General features: G+C 39.8%; 1 protein-coding gene across 1 annotated transcript; it reads right to left on the reverse strand.

Moving 5' to 3' along the window:
- Window positions 1-13,451: 13,451 nt before the first annotated feature.
- acta1.L (actin, alpha 1, skeletal muscle L homeolog) lies at window positions 13,452-19,947 on the reverse strand. Its single transcript, XM_018263165.2, has 7 exons — window positions 19,863-19,947; window positions 17,862-18,001; window positions 16,715-17,039; window positions 16,228-16,389; window positions 15,490-15,681; window positions 15,228-15,409; window positions 13,452-13,824 (listed from the first exon to the last, which is right to left on the reverse strand). Exons 2-7 carry the CDS (start codon window positions 17,988-17,990, stop codon window positions 13,681-13,683), a joined length of 1,134 nt encoding a protein of 377 aa, XP_018118654.1. The 5' UTR covers window positions 17,991-18,001; window positions 19,863-19,947; the 3' UTR covers window positions 13,452-13,680.
- Window positions 19,948-24,153: the final 4,206 nt, after the last annotated feature.

Consider the following 24,153-nt stretch of genomic DNA (forward strand, 5'->3'; position numbering starts at 1 on the left):
GTTGTTAGCATAGGCAGAGGGGGACTTTTTTTGTTTGGGTAGGCTAAGGCTAATGTCACATGAACAGTTTCTTTGCCAGTGATTTTGCACTGGCAGAGTAGCAGCTGATTGACTCCTATATTATGTGGACAAACATTGTAATTCACTGAACACACAGGGAGGATTTTTGTCTTTGGCCATGGCATATGACTCCAAATCAAAAAACAGCCCCTCCACTCCGCTCTTGGGTGTGTCAGCACCTAGAGACATTGCGCTGTGCTAGGTGCAGACACACAGGGACTCATTTATCAACACTGGCCAGATTTGCCTATGGGCAGTTACCTATAGCAATCAGTGATTAGCTTTTTGAAGCCAGCTGCTAGTAGAACAATGAATGCAGCAATTTAATTGGTTGCCATGGGTTACTGCCCATGGGCAAATTTGCCCAGTGTTGATAAATGACCCCCACAGAGAGAATTTTGGCTTGAAAATTAATGCTTATGCGTTTCTTTGCAAAAATCAGCTCTGTGTGTCTGCACCCAGACTGATGCGGTGTCGCTGGGTGCAAATACACCAGAAAGTGTAGTGAAGGGATGGTTTCTCAGGCTGCGCTTATATGCAAGCCTATAAACAGCCCTGTGCTGCACTCTAGAATTACCAGGCTGAAATCTGTCCCATACATGGGCTAATTAAGAGCTACCAACTGATGGGTCCACAGATGGATGGCACATTATAGAAAAAAGACACATGGATATCAGGACAAATATTTGGCTTCAAAGCATGTTTATTGGTCACATACTTACTTTCACAAGAAACACAATGAATAAGACCTCTTATACTGTCACCATACTATGTATGAAATGTCACTTGAATACTTATATAACTGAGGATTTAGTATGAGGTGCTAAAATTAAATAAATACTATAAAATAAATAAATGGGAACCCCTTTAAGTAATTTGAAACAAACAAAGGAACTTCCTTTCAAACAAACAGAGGAACTTCCTGAGAAGTTTGAGAATTTTCTTTTAACCATAAATATGCCCACAAAGGGAAACATATGCAGTAGTGTTTAACCAACTTGCCTTGCTAAAAGTAACATAATATTGTTAAGTGGTATGATGAGCACATGGCTTTGACAGGTTTTACCCAATAAAATTAATACACAAATTGTGTTTTAACCATTTGTGTCCATGAGTTTAACCAATTGAAACAAATTTGTCTCCAATGGCCCATAACAGGAAACAATTCTCAAAGCAGCGAATAGTTTGTGTGTCTTTTCTAATAAATTGTTGCTGAATGCTACTGGTCTGCATTATTGTAAAGGTTAATTGTATAGCAAAATGCCCTTTCAAACTTATTTTTTGTCATATTTCTGCATCTTCAATAAAGTTCCAGTTTAATGAAGTACAATTCGTCGTTTGGACTTTGAATCATAGGTGTCTATGATCTGCTGGCTGTTGAGTTGGCTGGTTAAGTCACTTTCAATGTGTAGTAAACACAAAGAAGAGAGTCTCTCCTGACACATTGTTGTTCTCATCCAGTTTCTTACACGTCTCATTGCAGAAAAAGATCTTTCACATGTAGCTGTGCCAGTAGGTAATGTTAGTGCTAGCTTGAGAAGTTTGGTAAAATTAGGGTAAAACTTTGTTGAAGCAGCCCCTTTTCAATTTTCAAGTGTAATTTCTGGTATATCAATCTTAATTAAGGCCATCTCTGTAAGGGCCAATTTTGCATTGATATTAAGAACATTAGAATACTTGTTCAGTAGTCCATTTAAAGGACCAGTAACATCAAAAATGTATACATAAAAAATCTATTCTATATGTTAAAAATAATGGGCATGCCCTAATAAATTAATATAACTCACCTAGCATTTTTTTAAAAAAGCAATCAAATCACCTTTTCTCCATTACATGGAAAACGGCGAAAAGGCGACCAGTTCGCCATGGCATGCGCATTCCCAACGCTGTTCCTGTACCGGAAGTAAGGAACCCAGAAGTCAGAACACAGAGCAGCCGGTAAGTAAGGCAGAGCATCCGAGCAGGCAGTGGAGAGCGAAGGCTGCACAGAGAGAGAGAGAGAGGCTGAGGGGACAGAATGCTGCAGGGACTTAAACGCTGTGGGGAGAGAGAGGCTGGGACAGAAAAGCTGCCGGCAGAGAGGCTGAGGCGAGAAATTCTCAGGTAGGAAAGACTGCGGGGAGAAAAGTTGAGGGGAAAGAAAAGCTGCCGGCAGAGAGGCTAAGGGGAGAAATGCTCAGGAAGGAAAGGCCGTGTTGAGAAAAGTTAAGGGGACAGAAAGGCTGCCGGCAGAGGGGAGGGAAACGCTGCAGGGAGAGAAAGGCTGACGGGGCCGAATGGGTGCCGGCCGAGGGGAGGGAAACACTGCGGGGACACAAACGCTGCAGGGTAAGAAAGGCTGAGGAGGAGGAACGGATGCCGGCAGAGGGGAGGGTGCGGGGAAGAGAGAGATAAATTCTCTTGACAAAAAGATTCTGAAGGGGGGGGAGAGCGAGACATGCTGGAGGAGTGAACATAACTGCTGGGCAAAAGAGCAGGGAGATAATGCAACAGAACGGCTGAGTTGCTGTCAGTGTGAGGAGAGAAAAGCATCCAGAAGTGACGTCAGAACCCGGAAGTCAGTCCCTGAAGAGAGACATAGCAGCGCGCACGTAGGGGAGAAGAAGGAGAACAAGAAAGAAGATGGCGGAGACCCCTTGGACACCGTGGCACAGTGCCGGTTTGAGTTTTTTCCTATGTCTTATCCAAATTGCAGGAAAGATCAGCATATTGGAGGTAAGTAATATGTATGCATTCTTGTTTTTTTTTAAAAAATTGTGTTACTGGTCCTTTAAGCCACTGGTGTCCCATTTTAGCACAGCATCTACACTTTTCGCTATTTCCATTGTTGGTGCTGAGAAACTGCGATGACATTCACCAAGCATTGTGTCTAAAACATGGAAATACAGTTGACTGCACCATTTTTCTTTGGGACTTTCATGTGTACCTGGCTCGTGTTCTCGTTGCCCAAGTGTGCTTGTGACAAATGAACAGGCAAGGGCTGTTTTTTTCACTGGCCATTTGTGAACACTTCCTCTCCTGAGTTCACACAGATAGTATGCATTTCACAGAATTTCTGGATCTGCACCCACAGCTCATCCCACTTGGCACCGGTCCGCATGCTTTCTAAAGTTTTTGTAGTGTTCTCTAGCACACTGGAGGATTGAGCGAGAGTTGGGTCTGGGGACTGCAGGGCTTTATGTGCAATATGAACTACACTAAGGATCTCATGGAAAATAATCAGACACACACAAAAATCCCTGTTTTGGATAGTCTTCAGAAGGCCTGATGCTTCAATAAATCTTCAGTATGGTGGTTTTGCTAAATCGCTCAAATGTCAAGGAGGGCTTTCATTGAACTTTTTACAGCAGAAACATTTTCCATCTGCATGCCCAGCAGGTGTCACTTACACTAGTAAATTCTAATTTCATACTGAGCATCTTTTGAACCTCTAAATAAAAATGGTGTGTGCCAGGCTGAGAAAAAAATGTATAGATCCTCTAAAGTAAAAAAGAATCCTGCAGCAGTCCTGTTTACTTTGCAGGCCTCCACAAGGACTAGATTTAATTTATGTGCCATACAGTGCACATATATTGCTGTGGGGTGGTCATAAAGCATTTTTTTGTGTACTCCATTGACATGACCTACCACCATGACAGCAGCTCCATCATAGCTCTGTGCAACAATAGGCAATGATAAAATCCCCAATGTCTGTAGGAAATTTTTAATTTCTTGATAGATGCCCTCAGCATCACCACATTTAGAACAGTCTACAAAACCTAGAAATCTCTCTTTTATTTCTAAATTTTCAGTGTATCTTATACAGATTGTTAATTCTTCTTGTTTATAACTGCGTGCTTCGTCAACCAGTAGGGTATAGAAGTTGGCAGATTGAATGAACTCCTCAATTTTGTTGCAAAGGCCTCATCATATCTTGCAAAAAGAGTGCAGCGTTCCAACAAAATCTCCTCTGTTTGTGAATACTTCCCTTTCATCATGTCACCGCAAAGCAATTCATTGCTTAGCCAAATAAATAAGCAAATCAATAATCTTACCAACATATTCTCTGTTTTCCTTCATACTTGCTTTATGTGACTGATAATGCTGCCATTATAGAACCTCTTTCTTGTGACTGTTTATATAAAAGACACTTTTCAGCACTTTTTTATGGATGCCAGACTCTGCAGGTTTTTGCACCTTATGTTTTAAATTTTTCCAATTCCTTATGCCCTTTTCAGTGAATGCTAAATCTTTGATGCTGCTTGCAAAATGTCAGCAAGTAAAACAAAACACAGCATCTAACTGCTTGCTGTACTCCAAGAATGAAGTATTCTGAAGTAAATGACCTATTCTGTTTACCAAAAACAGTTTTGGGGTATACAGTTAAATAAGGTTGTGATGGCCCTGTTATAGTTGTTCCAAGGTCTAGCATAGATGTTATTTTGGCTTTTCTGGTGCTGCCAGAAACACTATAAGAACATTCTCCCTGCTCTTCTTCCTGAACTTTACAGCTTTGAGCATAGTCATTCTTAGCAATGTCTGACATCTCTGGACCTGAAGAACTGCTGTCCTCTTGCACTAGTAGTTGCTGTGCCTCACAACTTGGTGATGTATGCTCCTCTGAGCTCATTATTAAAGCCTCTGAGCCTGATGAACTGTTGTCTTCACATAATACTGGGCTATCAGCAATGTCAGCTCTACTTGCAACAATTGTCTCACTTCTTTTATTTTTATTTTCTATGCTGCTCTTAGCTGATGACGTGCCAAAAACTTTCTTATATCCATGTTCTCTGATATATCTAGTGCTGAATAAACTATGTGGTATTGTTTTCTAATGCAAATAAAGAGATTTAAAATAACACACTGTTAGGCTATATTCTGTATTTTAAACTATAAATTACATATGCTGGTATTGCTTCTTACTCAGTATACAAAGTACACAAGTGATGTAACCTGCAGAAACCATATTTCATTAGTTTAAAGTAGCTTGCAACTAAACATTAATTCCTAAAATGCCATAAGCAGAATAATTGATAATGTGGCTAAACCTATAATTGATAATGTGGCTAAACCTATCTATGAACTATAAATTTTGGTAAAGGGGGAATCATGCTGTAAACCTGTTTTTCATGGGTTGTATGAGGACCCCTGGTTCCAGTGAGAGTAAACCTTAAAGCTTTCTGTTTAGCAGCACTCAACTATGCATTAACTGGAATAAGAGACTGGAATATGAATAGGAGAGGCTTGAATAGAAATAAAAAGTTTTATTAAAAACAGCATATTAAACAGCATCATGTAGTACATTTCTACACTTTTGTATATTGTAATGTATTATACAATGTTATAAATGCAACATAGTCTTACATCAAAGCAATGAGTAATACAGACCAGTTACTATTTCAGTAGCCTCTACTACTGGGCTTAGACCCCTATGAGATGTTCTCCACTAGCTTCTCTACATTCCAAAGTGTTACTGGCAACTGCCAGTTTTGCTAGCTTTCCCACTTGTCATTTAGACACTCTCTCCTGAGTAGGATGATTCTTTCTCTGTTACTTATTTCAGTTACTGTTTGGTGCCAGACTGTGGCATCTGGAGGGGAGCTGCTTTTCCAGTTGGTGGTTATTAGGCGCCTAGCATTAAACAGGTCCTTCGCCACAAGCCTCCTGTATAGCACTGGTACCAGTGCTTTAATCCCTATGTTTAGAAGGCAAAGGGCCGGTTGTGCTGGCAGTGCGGTGTTTGATATTTTAGATAAGTGGGTTAGAACTATTGTCCAAAATTCCTCCAAGTCTGGGCATTGCCATATTGTATGTATCAAAGTGGCTTTAGGGGTGCCACATCTAAGACACGTAGGAGACACATTGGGACACATCTTGTTTAGTTTTTCTCTGGTGAGGTATGCTCTATGGACCATATATAATTGGAGCATTCTGTCTTTATAGCTAATAAATATATGTGTAGGAGCCTGTAGCGCCTCGGCCCATTGCATGTCTGTAACATATCCCAGGTAATTTTCCCACACTTCTCTACATTTCAAAGTGTTACTGGCAACTGTATTTTAATTAATTTCTTATACAGGACAGAAAGCACACCTTTCCGCCTTAGCTTACTAAGGTTATCCAGTGGCGGGGATGAAGCTAATCTGATGGGGCTATTTTTTTCCTGTTTTTGTAGGGCACAGCTGACTTGCAGGTACACCAGCCACTGTGCATTTGGCAAGTTATATTGTGCCTTGAGAATTGCAAACGTTTTTGGGGAGTTGTTCTCCCAGACATCAGAGATAGACATGATCCCCAGGGCAGACCAGCATGTAGGTGGTTGGATTTTTGCATTCTGGGGAAAGTAGGTGTTGCCCCAAAGGGGTTCTTGTGGGACCACTTGTGAGAAGCCCATTATTACATGAGCTTTTCGCAACGCTCTCATTTGAGTACTAATGATTGGTTTTGTGGTTCTTCCACTTGTTCTCAAGATTGCTTCCAAGGGAAATTTGGGGTTTTTGCTACTGCAATATAGCGGAGGATAGAGGGCCGGTTGCAGTAGTATCACTATATGTGTAAGCTGTGCTGCCAGGAAATAGTATAGCATATTCGGTAGTGCTAACCCCCCTTCATTTTAGGTCTCATAAGCGCTTGTAAGCTTAGCCTAGATCTAGACTTCCCCCATATAAAGTCCCTGCGAGTTATATTAATTGCTGGGATCCATACCGGGGAGTGCCAGAGCGGGTACAGTATTTTGGGCATAACATTTTAACCAGTTGTATCCTACCAACCGGCCCCAGGGGCAGGCTCCTCCAAACCTTTATTTTTTCCGTAAGCCAGCAGAGCTGCTTGTCTATATTGTATTTAGGGTATTGGTTTAGGTCCCTTGTTATTTCTGCACTAAGGTAAGTAAATTTATCCACCACTTTCATCCTACAGGTAGCTGGCAGCCAATCGGCATCAGTGTCAAAAGCTTTCGCTATGTCTAAAGATGCAATGGTTCTTTGGCCCCTGTTGTCATGGTTTGTGAGATTTAAAAAAAGTCGCCTGGTGTTGAATGCTACAGTTTTACCTGGTATGAATCCAGTTTGGTCAAGGTTAATTAGCAGTGTAACTACTTTGCTGAGCCTCATGGCTAGGATTTTGGCCAGAATTTAGTAAATTTAGTAGGAGGGAAAACCCTAGCTCTTAAAAAACCCTGGGTAGGCTGGGTGTACCACGCCACTTATTCCAACTACTCCTCTGGGGTCTCGATTTTAATCCACAAATCAGTCCCATTTGTTATGGAAAGTATTGAAACTGATATAAAAGGAAGATATATTTTTCTTGCAAACATGCTATTTTAACATTCAATTGTTTTATGTAATCTAGAAACCAGTCGCCTTTTGATGGGACAATTGAGGCCCCTAACATTCCAACTTATAGCTACTGTACACATTACCCCTTATTAGTGCATGACATCAGTATATGACAAGTACTTTTGCTTGGAAAAACAAAAAAACACATCTTGAGCATTGACATTAACCATTGAACTTCCCTTAACTTTTGGAGCTCCCCGTGATTTCCACATTGCTCCACATCCAAACCCTCCCCTTCCACCCCATCCCCAACTGGGGGTAGAATTATTCCCTGAATTAAACAACTAGTGTGCAGGTGCGGCACTTAAACCAGATCCAGCTTGCAGACCGTGAACAGTTAGTTTCTATGGGGTAGAGGTTTACCTTCCTCTTTCTCCCGGGCCTGTGTCTTTATATAGGCAGTCATTGGGAGGGTTCTCTGTGTGGCAGTGTTAGGGAAATACTGTCCTGTAGTCCAGTGACTTACAGAAAACCGTGGGTAGGTAATGTAGCTACCATAACAAAATATAAAAGTTAACTCAAGGCTCTGAGGTGCCTTAGGAGGGGACTACTGCTTTGCCGGAATATTATGGGCGTCCATCCAGTTGCTTGCTTCTTGCGGGGAGACAAAGAAATGTGCTGTTTCATTCAGGATTAGTCTTAATCTCGCTGGGTATAACATGGCGTAGATCAGTTACGCTGCTTGTAGCCTTTTCTTTACCTCCAAGAATCTAGCTCTCTGCTTTTGGACCTCCTCGGAATAATCAGCGTAGATTGAAATAGACGCTGCTTGATGTTGTAGGGGTACCTTGTTGCGTGCCAGCCTCATAGTGTTCAATCAGACCAGCCCCTGAATCAAAGTACAATACAAGCATGTATCATGTATGCTGCAATCTAACCAGTTGCTTTAGGTGTTTTGAAGGTGCTGTGAAGAGTGGGGTATTTACAAAATATGGAAGTTGCTTCACATGTCTGTGCCCTTGTCCAGTACTGTTACAATTGAAAATACTATGCTACAGAAACCTAAGGGCATGTTGACCTGCCAGGGTGATGTAATATATAACAGTTAAAAACAGTAGCACCAAAAGCCTTTGGCACTTAAGTTTTCACAAAAAAAATGAATTACCAATATTTTTCATTGTTCTGTTTGTCTGACACTGTAGGGCATTTTAAGAGAACTGTTTAGTGCAAAAATAAAACTGGGTAAATAGATAAACTGTGTTTATCTAGCCAAAAATATAATGTATATATATGAAGTTGATTGATTTCTAATGTAATAGCCAGAACTCAACTTTGTTCTCTCTAACCTGTTATTAGCCAGTGGCTTAAAGAAGGGGCCACATGTACCCCCCCCCCCTTTCTAGTCGCTAGGTAAGTTCTGACTATTATGTTAGACATCAGGTCACTCCAGCCTTTATAGATTACATTTTTGGCTAACTAACTATATTGAAAATATTTTTTATTTTGCACAGCCTATTTATTAACCCAATTTCATTTCATACACAGCACCCCAAAGCACCTTAGGGCCCCCTGACAATATTTTTCAAATGCTAACAAACCCCAGAATAAATACCAGACTTATGTTACACAGGCAGAGCTGGGCACACACAGAGAGCATAGGGAAGGCAGAGTATGACACACACAGGCAGAGTATGGCACACGCAAGGACCATAGGGCAGGCAGAATAGGGCACACCCAAGGAGAATAGGACAGGCATAGTATGGCACACACAGGGAGCATAGGGCAGGCAGAGTATGGCAGTTTAAATAGAAAGCAGTTTGTGTGGGCAGGCAGAGTATGGCACACACATGGAGCATAGGGAGGGCAGAGTATGGCACACACAGGGAGGGCAGAGTATGGCACACACAGGGAGCATAGGGCATGCAGAGTAGTATGGCACACACAGGGAGCATAGGGCAGACAGAGTATGGCACACACAGGGAGCATAGGGCGGGCAGAGTATGGCACACACAGGGAGCATAAGGAAGGCAGAGTATGGCACACACAGGGAGCATAGGGCGGGCAGAGTATGGCACACACAGGGAGCATAAGGAAGGCAGAGTATGGCACACACAGGAAGAATAGGGTGGGCAGAGTATGGCACACACAGGGAGCATAGGACAGGCAGAACAGGAGACAGGGAAACCTTTCGGGACCAGTTTAAGGTGTACTCAGTGCCGGATTTATGCCTTCGGCGCCCCGAGGCAGCTCTGTGCCGCAGGGTCCTAGAGCCCACTAACGGCGCGCCGCTGAGTTCTAGTGACCATAAATGTCATGCGCAACCCCCTGTTCCTCCTCAGGTGTGTGTGTGCACAGGCAGGTGGCTGGGCGGCGTGCCGCCCCTACAGTCTTGCCGCCCTAGGCCCGGGCCTATGTGGCCTCGCCACAAATCCGGGCCTGGGTGTACTACATACAGTGACACGGTGCTGATGCCCCTCCAGTAGTTTGTATGAGTGTGAAGAGGTGAACAATGTGGGCAGTTTCAGTCTGGGTCTCAGGTGTGAACAGTACAGGGCTTTAGGGTGTGAACAATCGAGCTTGTACAAATGTGAATGAATGTGTGAACAATGCAGGGGCCAGTTAATCTCTGTACTGATACCTTTTAAAGTTTACACATGGTAAGCAGACACAGCAGGCAGACTTTCATGTAGGGGGCTTTAAAACATGATTTAGTACCAGATGTAGTACCACTATTCTGTATTTGTATGTATGCTGCAGCATACTACATGATGCGACCTCCTTTCAAAATAAGGGGCCTAGACACTAGCTGCTGCTGCATTATTTTTACATAAGGCACTCCCACTCAAACTGCTTTCTATTTCATCCGAAATTATTGCAAGGACCCCGAGATGAAATATTTTAAAACCATTGGCAACATAAATAAGGGCTTTAGACATACCACCTGCTGCTATATCCCTTTGTACAGACTTCATACTGACTGCTACTGCCCCAAGACACACTTCTTTTTACTGGTACTCAATAATAAGACCCCCAACAGCAATGCATTGCCTTATGTAGAAACTTCCAGCAGGTACACTGTCTGCTGCCGCATTGTTTTACATGGTCCCTTGGCCCTGGTATTTTTTTGTCATTAACCAAGACCAAGATGCAATGTAATTTGCATTTATTTTTAAATATTAATTTTAAAAAATCCCTACATACCAGACAAGCAGCAGAAGAAGAAGGTGGATTGGCAGCTACTGAAATTTGTCTGAGCTGAGCAGTGCTGTTGTTTAATACATACAGTAAGAAAAAAGAAAATGAAAGAACTGGCCCATATGATTGCACCTGCCCATACAAAAACTCACGTTAAGACACTAAGTAGCAATAAGCCAAAGGCCTTATCTTAGTAATACGTGGAAAAAGAAAAAGATGTGTGCCTCCAGCAGTGCCGGGCCAACGTGGGCAGGCGCCCTAGGCAGCCTGGCCCGGCAAAGCGCCCAATACGTGAGTGTGCATGCGCAAAAAGACACAAGTGCGCATGCACTTTTGTTTTTCGTGCATGCGCACTAGTATTTTTCGCGCATGTGCACTCACGCAGACGCGCACGTCGGCCAGAGCAGGGACCGGACTAGGGGATAGCAGAGAAGGTGCGTTCCTGGTGCCCCTCCAGCTTTGCACCCTAGGCACATGCCTACTCTGCCTACCCCTAGTTCCGGCCCTGGCCTCCAGCACAATAAACTAGCAAATGGCTGCCAAGCCACACTATCAAGTCCTCGTGGTAGTGTTGGTTGGAATACAGTGTGCCTCAGGCACTTAATTATAGGGAATAGCACTCCTACAAATAGCCGCGGGATTTCCGGTAAAGATTTGAATAGGCCAATCAGTGTGCGAGATGTCAAGATGGAGAAGAGCCGACCAATGCTATATTCTCCTTACTGAGCCTGTCTTCAAGAGATACAGATAGGATTTCCTATTGAGCGATAATGTTTGTATCCAATTAAAGAAATGAAACAATGTTTCCAGTGGGGCAAATAGTCACAACGTATGCACACTGTATTATCTCGGTGTGCATGCGATGTGTAGTAAGCCTTCAGATAAAAAGTCAGTTGCTGGAGAGCAACACAATAAAAATCGTGTTGCTCTCCAGCAACGGACTTTTGTACAGTATATATTCTGTGGCACTTAACCCTTCAGGTGCTGTACAGCAGCATTATTAACGCACTTCAAGTGTGTCAGGAATAATTGAAATTGCAAACCAATCTGGTTTATGGTACAGTCAGATCCTCAGTGTAATAAATGTGAATCACATCACCCCACACGTCTCACTCAATGGTAAAATCAATGAGATTTGTGATGTGCCATTTCATTGTGACAAGTAAGGCTAATCACATCGTGTGACAGTAGTGCATGAGACATTAAATATCAAAGCCAATGCAATACATTGTCATAGATATAACTAATGTGTCATTATAGACAATGTTAAAGATATGTACAGATCTTTAAATAAAGGTGTTCATCGTAATGCTTTCATTTAAGAAAATGGGACTCAGAAATATCCACTCGCTTTCTCTGGATAAAGGGGCTGTTTCCAGATACCCCCTTTTATACCTTGGAGAGACCCATTACTTTTAGGCCCATACTTGAATGATTGTGAATTTCGAAAAAATGGCGGCTAACTGGTGATAATTTCTTGTTAGCTTTGAGAAGGTCGAATGCATTTTCAATGCTGTGAACATGTTCCATGAGTCTCTTCTTAAACACTCGGTTAGTTTTACCAATATATATTTTATTGCAGCAAACAGCAGCAAACAGCAATAAGTGGCACCTCGACATGCGGCAAGTGTAAGGCATGTAAATACATGCATAATCGCAGTCATGTTGTTGATAGGTTTGGCAAAAAGCATCGAATTATACACAGCTTCACATGTAACATGAACAACATTATCTACTTGTTAACTTTTCATCCAGAAATCTTCCTGTGACAGGCAAATTCAGATCAGGTTAGTTCCTGTACACACTGAGTTAGTAGTGTCATTATTATTATTATTGAGCCCAAAAATGTTAGAAATCCACCAATAATTTGTCCACTTGCTCCACTACTAATGAGCAAACAACAGGCATCAGGAGATCTTTGCTATTTCTAAAGTGGTGTAATTTGCTCCAAGCATAGAAGCTTGTCTGCTATTTATTTATTTTATTATTGCATTTAACTATGTATTAGTGAAACTTTACTGATCCACTGATAAATGCATAGCTCCTTTTTTAGATGTAGAACCACAATCCTAATCAATTTCCAAAAGTTGAATATAAATACTGTTTTGAAAAAGCTAGGAGATGGGAAGTGTGATCACAGGCTGAAATACTTTTTGTCACTACTGACTTCTTGGGAGTAGGCAGAAGGCCCCATGTATGTGTCTCTGTTTTCAAAAATGAAAAATTAAATGGGAAACCAAGTTGCCCGGCATCTTTTAAATGGCCACAAAGCTACTGTGTCAAATTTCATTGCTTCATTCTAATATTTTGCAAGCCTGTAGAAAATGATTTAGCATTTCAATTAGAAAAAGCATACACTTATGTCTTTTAACCGGAACCGGAACTTAAGGTGGCTATACATGCTGAGAAATGGTTGGGGTAGCTTTACCTATTTCGACCAAGATGCCAGATCATCTGAGCTAGCCCCACAAGTAGGGAAATTGCAGTTTTAACAGTCATCCTGTGATCCTATAGAACTACTTTTGTTCTGTCCAGACTCAAAAAATTGTCTATAATCATTTCAGAGCAGCTTAACGTTCCAACAAATTAAACCTGCGGTACCCTGCGGGTTGCGGATGGAAGTTCCGGGTGCGCGTATAAACGCTTTCATAGTACATAGAAAGACAGGAGCAGCTATTCAAGGTGAAAGAGCACAGGTTTACATAGAGGATAAATTGTGTAGAATACCACTGTATTCTATTACATAGCTAATATGTTATCCACTACGTCAGTGCTGTCCAGCTGATGCCCCATTAGCTAAAAACCTAATGCCCCAATCTATGTATACAATGAATACAATTAATACACTAAAATCCTCTTTCCTGAAATTTGGAGTCTTCGTGAACACAATGTATTTTTTAAGTACCTACAAAAATAAATCAACATGATGAAAGACTAAAGTGGGGACTGGCATAATACGTTTATTATTGTTTGAAATTTCCAAGTTAGAGCAGTGCTTCAGTTATAAAACATCTTGAAATAAATTACAGTTTATGTACACTTTATATATGGCAACAATGTCAGTATGTGTTACAGATGAAATTATATTGCTGCCTGATATATTTAACAGCCCATAATGAAGAATATTAACATAGGTCTGGTCATTAGTGCAAAGATCAACATAACTAGTTTAGAAGCATTTACGATGGACAATAGAGGGACCAGCTTCATCATATTCCTGTTTTGTAATCCACATCTGTTGGAAAGTTGAAAGGGAAGCTAGAATGGATCCACCAATCCAGACAGAATATTTACGCTCAGGAGGAGCAATTATCTGATTGAAAAAAATACAGAGTTCATTAGCACAGAAATGCATTAAGAGAAGGATTGAATGAAAAACTAAAATATTGCATTGCAGAATGTAACCAACTATATAGAACTTGGACATGTGCAACGATGAAAGAAGTGTGTATATGACTGGCTTTTGTAACTGATTTCTAAAGACTTACTCAGGTCAGAAGAAAATTAAGAGGCAGCATCATTAGTAGAACAATAATGCCAAAAACTAGTTTAGAGGAAAATTAAAGCTATACATTTCATTTTATAACTGAAAATTATTGATGTTGTTAAATTGCTGTATAATGTGAATGTGATATGATATAATTTTTCTTTCAATGTATATACATTGAAAGAAAAATTATGTCATATCACATTTGCAGCATACAAAAGATGGTTTGTGTCTTAAGTTTCCGGCTGTGTAAATGCAGGGCTATCTGAATTATTCAAATAGTAATAAAAATGACTAATGTAGGGGACAAGAGGAATCCTTCCCTTGTTTTTATGCTTGTGACATCATCCAGCCCAGTTACAGGCTGGAGAGTGGTCCGATAGGCTGGGCACCCCAGTGCATCCTGGGGAAAGAGGGTGTGCCTGACTTTGAAGCCAAATGCAATGGGTCTCCCAGAGAGCTGAACAGAGCCAGCACGAGTAGCTGTAAGACTGTCATGTACAGAGAAGCTGTTAAATCTGTGGAATCTGTGGAGGTACAGATTGAGCCCAGCCTGTTCCCTGCCAAGTTGCTAGAGACTCAGAAGGAGAAAGGTGCCACTGGTGAGATTGATCCTGCTGCAGAGCTGCCTATTATCTCCAGTGTAATTACCTCCGAGAGCACCCTGGTGAGTGAGCCACCCAAGGGAGGATACTGGCATGGATACAACAAGCTTGGGGCCCCAAAGTGAAGACAAGTCTGGTGTATTTACCTGCTACGTGGAAGCTGCTGCTAACTTCCAAAGGGAGATGTACTTTTGGGAAATGGTAGCGCTACCTGGGGAATAAGAGCTCTGGGGAAGGGACATTTCTTTTGAACTGTATGGTTATTAACCCCTTCCGGAGGATTGGGACTTTGATATTTAACAAAGACTGTGTTGAAGCAACATAGTGATTTAGGTAGTGTCCCACGTGTCCCCAGTGTATGAGTGCATGGTGTATTAGTTGCCCAAGTGTTTACTACAGTTTATATAAAGTTTATAATTTTTCATTTGCAAACAGTGTGTTTTATGATTCCTAGTGGAACCCCCCTGAGGTGTGTTCCTCAGTGTTCCCTAGGTGGAGGCACTGCACTGTAATTCCCAGCTCCAGGTACTTTTCATTCGCCAAATTGACTCAGGGCCCCTGGATTACCAAGGGTAAATTGCTATTTAAAGAGTCAGTAACCAAATTAGGGTTATTCTAATTTACCTTGATTTTCATTGTGCTGGGAGCCAAGGCAGTAATTTCCTTCTGCATACGGTCAGCAATACCTGGGTACATGGTGGTACCTCCAGACATCACATTGTTAGCATAGAGATCCTTTCTAATGTCAATATCGCACTTCATGATGCTGTTGTATGTTGTTTCATGAATACCAGCAGATTCCATTCCTCGAAGATAAAAACATATTAAAGACACCTCACATAATTAATTTGATATCGCTTGGTAAGATATACAAAAGTACACTTACCAATAAATGATGGTTGGAAGAGAGTCTCTGGGCAACGGAAACGTTCATTTCCAATGGTTATAACTTGACCATCAGGCAGTTCATAGCTCTTTTCTAGGGAAGATGAGGAAGCAGCAGTGGCCATTTCATTCTCAAAGTCCAGAGCCACGTAACAGAGCTTTTCCTTGATGTCACGAACAATTTCACGTTCAGCTGGAAATGAAGGTTTTTTTTTTAATAAATTAAAAACGTTAGTTGTTGGAAACATAACTAGCAATTTAGGTTGAAAAAGGACAAGTCCATCAAATTAACATTTTTATTCTTAATGAAACCTGTCTAACTATTGGTTGATACAAAGGAAGCAAAAGAGTCAAAATCTCCAATTTTCCTAACAGGGGGAAAAACCTTTTTTGACTCCTAAGAGAATAATTGGAACGGTCCCTGGATCAACTTTGTACTAAGAGTTATTTTCAGTAACCCCTTAAAGAAATTAGTTTACAGACACATGCACACACCACACTTTGAACAAATTGATAGATTGTAGCATCAATGGGCTGTTTTATGAAAAACTGAAATGGGCAATCCAGACGGATTCTAAGCAGTTTCATCTGTTTTTTGATGTTCCAAAACTTTCTTAACAGTCAAGAATTTTTTTTACGTTTTAATGAATGGACAGATCTATCAAAGCTGATAAAGGTGCCTAACTAACTAAGAAAGCTAAGAATTGCTTTTATTGTAACAGCATATTAATGATATTACCAGTGGTGACAAAAGAGTAGCCACGTTCCGTCAGTATTTTCATTAAATAGTCAGTAAGATCACGACCAGCCAAATCAAGGCGCATGATGGCATGAGGTAAGGCATAACCTTCATAAATTGGTACATTGTGTGTCACACCATCCCCAGAGTCGAGCACAATACCTGAAGAAATTAATGAGAGATAATAATCATTGCCAATCAAAACATGATGTATTTTGCCACTTAAAAAATTGTCATGTTCTTAAAACTATAAAAACTATATATAGTTTTGAAAAGGTTAAATTTTTGCCAAAACCTATTGAAAATTAGTTACTAAAACTATTAATGATTTAAGATGAAATCTCTTTAAACAGATTAACAGAAAAAAATATGTCTTGAGGCAACTGTCCTAAAATGAATTTCTTGCCAAACCTTATGTTCTTCCTTGCATTAAGAATTTATTTTCATTTCAAGAAAATGGCAATTAAGATCACTATTTGGTTCTCACCAGTTGTACGGCCAGAGGCGTAAAGAGAAAGCACTGCCTGGATTGCAACATACATAGCTGGGACATTGAAGGTCTCAAACATTATTTGGGTCATCTTTTCACGGTTAGCTTTAGGGTTCAATGGAGCCTCAGTAAGCAGGGTGGGATGCTCTTCAGGGGCTACACGCAGTTCATTGTAAAAGGTGTGATGCCAAATCTTTTCCATATCATCCCAGTTAGTGATAATACCATGTTCAATTGGATACTTCAGTGTAAGAATACCCCTCTTGCTCTGTGCTTCATCACCTACATAGGAGTCCTTTTGACCCATACCAACCATGACACCCTAATGAAGAAAGAGAAGAGTACAATAAATAAGATCAGTGCTTTCATGGAAACAATAATACCACAAGCGATGAAAGTCAAGATACCATTGTGTTCATGTATGTACAGTATATATATATATATATATATATATATATATATATATATATATACTAGCAGTTTTTTGCTGAATAAACATCATTTTTTCACCTTTGATAAGTCCTGTGAGTGTATGCCTTATTTGGGACATTTTGTGTATATATATATATATATACACACACAGATATACTTTGACATAAGGTAAAAACTTTTCTGGGAGTAAATTATTTATGGAAAACTTAATTTTATTATGACTGTACAAATATATAAAACCAGTACTGACAAGTGTGTATCCATGATTTATCAAGATCTTTATTAAAGTTGTCAAATCCTGAATAGTCAAATCAAGTATACATCAATCTTATAAACTGATACCGATTAAGGAATAATAATTGCAAAACATTTGAAATATGTGCCTAAAATGGACTATATTGGAGATGGCTTTCCCATAATTCAGAGATAAAGAGTTCAAGACCCAAACAGCACTGCAAAGGGCCAATAAAAAGCACTTATCTAAGGCAGTTTACAGCAGCCCCTTTGGCATTTGCAAAAATTTTAGATTGGCAGTCTGGGTCTCACTACTGGTTTTAATATTAGTGCAGTCTTGATCCAAGCACTGTTCTGATTACTGTTTTGAAGTCAGGATAGAATTTTGGATAAGGCCACTTTGGATAAGGTTTTCTTTTGGATAAGGTTATCTTTTTTCAGCCTCGTCTACTAGGTAACTATGTGTTAAACGATATACCTGGTGACGGGGGCGTCCAACAATAGATGGAAACACTGCTCTTGGAGCATCATCTCCAGCGAACCCAGCTTTTACAAGTCCGGAGCCATTGTCGCACACAAGTGCGGTAGTCTCTTCATCATCACACATGATGTAGCTTTCTGAAAATGATAAAATAATTATTTGTATTCCACTCAGGAATCAGTTCTTAACCAGGACACCTACTTTCTTTTGTGTATGATCTGGGAGTATAGCTATAATTGTTGCACTCTCCTTCATTGTGAGTAAATGCTGCTGGTAGTGGTGTGTCACTATTGCCTGAAAACAAGTTTACATTTAAATTTAACAAAACACATGTGCAACAGTAGTATATGATTGATTTTACTTTAATATGGAGAAGATTTTGGGAATTATTGTTATTTTATCCCTGTGTTTTTAGTGATAAAAGCTGGCAAAATGGCACATACTATTTACATTATCAGGACAGTAAAGTTATTGTGCATCAGATCTCTGAATAAATATAAACTCTGATGTAATTAAATAGGAATTGAGAAAATTGAGGAAAAAGATTAAAAAAAATCGATATAATATTCTGGCTCCTTAAAAAGACCAGTAATGATAATAATGACAAATATCCTAATACCTGAAAAAGTACCTCAGATAAATACAATAAAGGTACAATGGTCTTTAAATCTGGTATTTGTTGACATTATATATATATATATAGATATATATATATATAGCGATAAGGAAGATAAGCACCACTCCAATCTGTATCTGAAAATGTGTTATTAATAGGGGGTTAAGTCCTAAAGTGGTTTATGATTAATGACAAAGATCTCAAAAGCTGGCAGATGAAACAAACAAGCTAATAAGAATGTTCCATGTTCCATTTAGCATCAGTTTGTGTTTTGACTCTCCTCGTCCTTTAAATAATTTCTTCTAACTGAAGAAAAATAAGCACTTAAAGCATAAAAAAAGAAAAATAAGCATCGAAAAAATGCTATTCTCTTACAGCCTATCTCTTTTTAGCAACCTGCTGTCAACAGAGGGCTCCTGATATGCCCTGTGCCCCCTGGAGAGAAGCTCCTGCCATCCCCTGTGCCCCCGAAGGTAAAAGATCAAAACACCAAGCTAATGTCATGCCTGACAATGGGGGTCCCTCTGTGCATTGTAGCCTTAACACCGAGGTCTCACTCTTCCTTGCTGTTGCCTTTCTTGAGAACCCTAGCTTGTCCAACCTTTCTTTACCATTGTGCTTTTGTATCCTGCTCCAATCTGTCCTGTTCTATGCCCATCCAGTCCTGTTTCAGTCATTTCAGAGTATGGATTTTATATTAATCTGGATGATCTGGCAACCTTAAATTTTGTATGCATAATCATTTGCAATTTTCCCTTTTGACTCTTATGTTAATTTGTGGACATATAGTATCCATAAAGACATAAACTCCTCTAACTATTTTATTTAACACTACAGAGAACTTCAAAACTTTCACTAGCTCATTATAAAAGTATAATTAAAAGAGAGGAATTCTCTATAAACTCAAAAAACTATCCATACAAACAGCGCTTAATATCAACTGTCACACTAACTTACTGAAACTTTTGAAATTATTACCAACCCTGTGGCCTCATACTTTATTATAATATATATAGTGTAAAAACAAGGAAAGATAAGAAACATAATTTATTGTAGTTTTGCATTCACTCCTTACTGGTTTTATCTTTCTTATCTTTCCCACATGACTTTCTTCCCAGTTTCCTGTGCCATTTGCATTGTTGCCGATATAAATTGCTATGTTTGTGTTTGTCTCCATCATGTGGTTTGAAGCATGTAATAGTGGCTCTGGATTTTAGCAACGTGAAGTCGCTAAGCCCACTTTACGGTGGGCTTTCCTCGAGTCATGTTACGTCTGTATTGTAAAACTTATAGTGTGCCCATGCCCAGTGTTCCTCTCTGTAATCGAGAAAAATATCTAAATGTATTGAAATAACACATCCTACTCGTGTAATGTCTCTCACCTCGGGCTCCGCTTTTCTTCAGGCAGTGCAGGCAATGCTCTCCAGCCTGTCAACCAGCTAGCTCGGGCTGATTTCCTGTTGAATGCAAATTTATATATAATCAGCCTTCCCTCTACGCCGTACTTTCCCTCCGTTATCTCTCCCAATCTCTCACCATATTAGGCTCTTGGGCATCGACCTTGCCCCCCTTGGACATACTCACAGGGTGCCCATACATGGCCAGTCTAGCTGGGCACCAGGTGAAAAAGGCAGGGGCCGTAAAAGGACCGACTGACAGTGGAGATCTATTTCGCGATCTGATAATACCAAGCCCACGGAAGAGTTGGGGCTTAGGGGCTGCATAGGGAGAACTCCTAAAATACTTTGCGTATGACATTAATTTGTCTACACTGGTAAAAAAAGTTGCACGATCAAGATTAAGTAGGAACAACTTTCTATATCACAGAGCTCTAGGCCAAAATGTAAACGTTCAATCAAACAATTACTAATCCAAATACTGCTACTAACTACATAGCCTGGGGCTCCTACACAGTGACATTACTGCTTCTTTAGAACAGATCCTCTATATCCAGTAGAAATCTGCAAATAGAGAGAAACAATAGGCTATGTTAAAGCAACAAAGAAGGACATTGTGGTGTTGTTGCATAGTAATTCAGGCTGAACAAAGACACATGTCCACCTTTTTGTCCAAAATTTCTTAACTGCTAGTCAATCCATAAAAAGATGAAAAAAGCCTCTCCAATGTGCATCAGAAAGTAAAATATTTGTCAATATTTGTTGTTATTGAAAAATAATGTTTATATAGAAAAATGTATGTATAATTCTGACGAAGACTCCTCTCTTTATGCTCATTGCAATTCCAAGATTGACTGAAGATGTGATAATTTTGTTCACTATTTGGGTAAATTTTTTGGTTGGTGGAGAGGAAAATTTTATCTTACTTTATCTTATTTTATATAATTTTATTTTTATTGATGAATTTTGTTATTGTCTTTATTTGATGTTTGGTTAGAAATTAATTGTTGTGTAATAATTCTCTTCTTATTATGAAATTGTCAAATGTTTTGCTGAGCTATTGCTTTGCTGCTTTTTGTTCTTTTTGTTTATTCAAAAATGCCAATAAAAACAATTGGAAAAGAAAAGAAAAAAACCATTTGAAGAGATTTACCTTGGAAGTCCTTGCCCTCAGCTTTACACCTAGTTTTTTTAAAATAATTTCTGAGGACTTCCGAGCCAGACATTGGTGTACCAAGACCACTGGGTCTTCCCCAGCCCCTCCCAATAACCTGTCCACTTGTTCCACCACATGCCAAACCCTAGTACCTAGTAAATGTCCTTATGACACCCACCTTTCTAAAAATTGAATCCCCTATAATTAAAACCTGCCTATAATTCTTTGCACTCCCCCCACCAACCGTATTAGAGACACTGCCATCCAGGGTGCTCTAAGATCCAGCCTACTCCATACCCACCAGTTCAGAGTTGTTGCCCCCAGCATTTTCAGCCAAAATGGTGAATCTGTTGCTTTGGACGAGCTGTGGATCAGCCCCCCTACCTTCTGTCCTTTACTTCCCCTCTTGACTGTCACAAACCTATCTCTCTTATTAGCCTCCACTGCCCCTTCTCCACCCCCACTACGCTGGCCCCTGCCAGTGGTTCTCTGTGAGCCTCCTTTCCTTCCCCACGCTTGAGGCCCCTCTTTGGTGCTGCAAGTTCCTCCCTTTGAGTCTGCAGTTCAGATTCCAAGATGAAAACCCACCTGCATCTCTTACATGTAAATACTGCATGGAACTTCTGCTCCAACACCACATACATGTGACAAGACACACACTTTCACTCATATTTACACTGGGTACTTACAGTCTCCCAAGTGCAATTCCTCAACAATGCCTTTTTAGTTTTCAACGCCTTAAGGTTTTTAACGCTGCTAAATCTTAATTCCCATGCAACACTTAGATCACATAAAACACTCGCTTAGCAGCTCCCACACTCACTGTGCAGCCACAGACTTATTAAACCAAAAAACACTAAACCTGTTGAGAATGTGATAGAGACCTTAGGTTATAAAACCCACTTGTGGTCAGGGACTAATATAAATGATTTATAATCTCTGTAAAGCACAGTGTAAATGTGTTTATATATAAAATTTAGATATATAAATTTCAGATAATAAATGTGTGTCACTGTGTCAAAAGCATTTGCGAAATCCAAGTAGATCACATCTACTGCAACCCCACTGGCAATGTTCCTTCTCACCATAGAAAGTGGGTATATTCGTATAGTCTGTTCTAGCGATAGCAATCATATGTGTACTAGGGATGGGCGAATTTTTTCGCCTACTTTCGCTGAAAAAATGACGCCCATAGGCAAATTTTTTCTTATGCCCATAGACTTTAATGGGCGTCAGCGACATTTTGTCGGCGGCCTATTTTTGGCGAAATGAAACGTGTCAAATTCGCCCATCCCTAATGTGTACTCCTGTTTTCATTCAGTGTTGGAGGTTAAATAAGAAAACTTTCTTTCACATTAAATCCTGGCGTGTTATGTTTTTTACACAGACTAAAGGTGGCCATACATTGCCCAATATAAGCAGCTGACAGACTAAGTCGGCAGCTTATTGGGCAATGTCCATACATTGCCCAATAAGCTGCCGACTTAGTCAACAGGCTTCCCCCAATTGATATTTGACAGAAAATCGGGCAGATGTTAATCAGGCAGGTATAAAAATCCTGTTGGATCGAGGACTGCATCAGTTTGTTGCTGTGGTCCTTGGTCGGACTGCCTGAATCCTTATAGCATTGTGATCCGATATCACACACGTCAAGGTGTGCATATTGTGGAGAAATCAGCTCATTTGGTGACCTCACCAAACAAGCGGATCTCTGCATGTATGGTGAACAGATATGACATCACAATCTCTTTTATCTTGTAAAGATAAAACTGCCTGGTTTTATCATGATCCGAAACATTGCTGGAGTTGCCGTATGAAATAATAAATTTCATACAGCAACTCCAGCAATGTTTTGGACCATACAGGTCCTTTCTCAAGCTGACAAGTATCAATTGCAGATAATTACAACTTTCTTAAATACCCATATAGCACATTGCTCCCTAGCGGTACAAATATGGAGGGTTCCATCAGCAATCACAGCAACACCATAGCAGCAACCAATGTAATATAAATTCAACTATCAAATTTTTTTTAAAAATTTTATGCATATTGTGTTACATATTATAAGATTTATGTATACATTTTCATACTACTTGTTTTTACTGTTCCACTTGTATATGTAGACTCATTGATGGCCACTACAAGATAAAACATGAGTAACAATTAAAATTATAAAAACAACTGAGCCATATATATATACATCATAATTAGACTGGGTTAAATCGTATTCTTTATTGAGACCCCCAGGCATTAATGTACCCAGTTTTTTATCCGGTTTGCGTCACATTTAAGTAACTGTTTTATTCTGTCTCCACCCCTCCTAGGTCTGGGAATCTGCTAAAGTACCTGAAAACGCAGCTAAACAATAGTATGACCTACATCATTAAAATGGCTTGCAATCTGACTTTGTTTCTCCTGATGTCAGATTTATGCTCACCTATTCTATCTTTCAATTGTCTAGTTGTCTGACCTATATATAAATGCCCACATGGGCACTTTATAGAATAAACTACAAAGGATGACAAACAAGTGTGATATCCCTTTATTTCAATGACAGTGTCCTTATGTGAATGATATACTATATCCCCTTTCATACAATTTTTACAATGTCTACATGGGAATTTTTTTTGCCACATAGTGTCTCCTGATGTAACGATCTCCCCGGACCTATATCCGCCTTAACCAACTTATCTCTTAATGAGGGAGCCCTTTTGTATGAAATTAATGGAGGCTTCTGAAATACTGGCACATCAGGCAGTTCCATCCTCAGTATATTCCAATGTTTGCCGATCACCTTCTCAATTTCTTTGGATAGATTATTGTAACTAGTCACAAGAGATAATCTAACCACCTGTTTCTTATTTTTCATGTTTTATTATGTTGTATTATGTGACGTTACTTCCCCTTTAAATTTATCTAATAATTTCTTTGGATATCCTCTGGTTACAAATTTCACCTCCATCTCATCCATCAAAATTGTCTTCTCTGATACTGTTCTATTTTCCCTAGAAAACTGTAATTTTGGTACTGATTTTTTAATATGAAGAGTGTAACAAAATGGTAATTTTTTTCAGTGTGTTTGATATATAAATCTGCCTACAATTTACCATCAGATTTATA

Source organism: Xenopus laevis, chromosome 5L (assembly GCF_017654675.1).
Source record: "Xenopus laevis strain J_2021 chromosome 5L, Xenopus_laevis_v10.1, whole genome shotgun sequence".
NCBI classification, from domain to species: Eukaryota; Metazoa; Chordata; class Amphibia; order Anura; family Pipidae; genus Xenopus; species Xenopus laevis.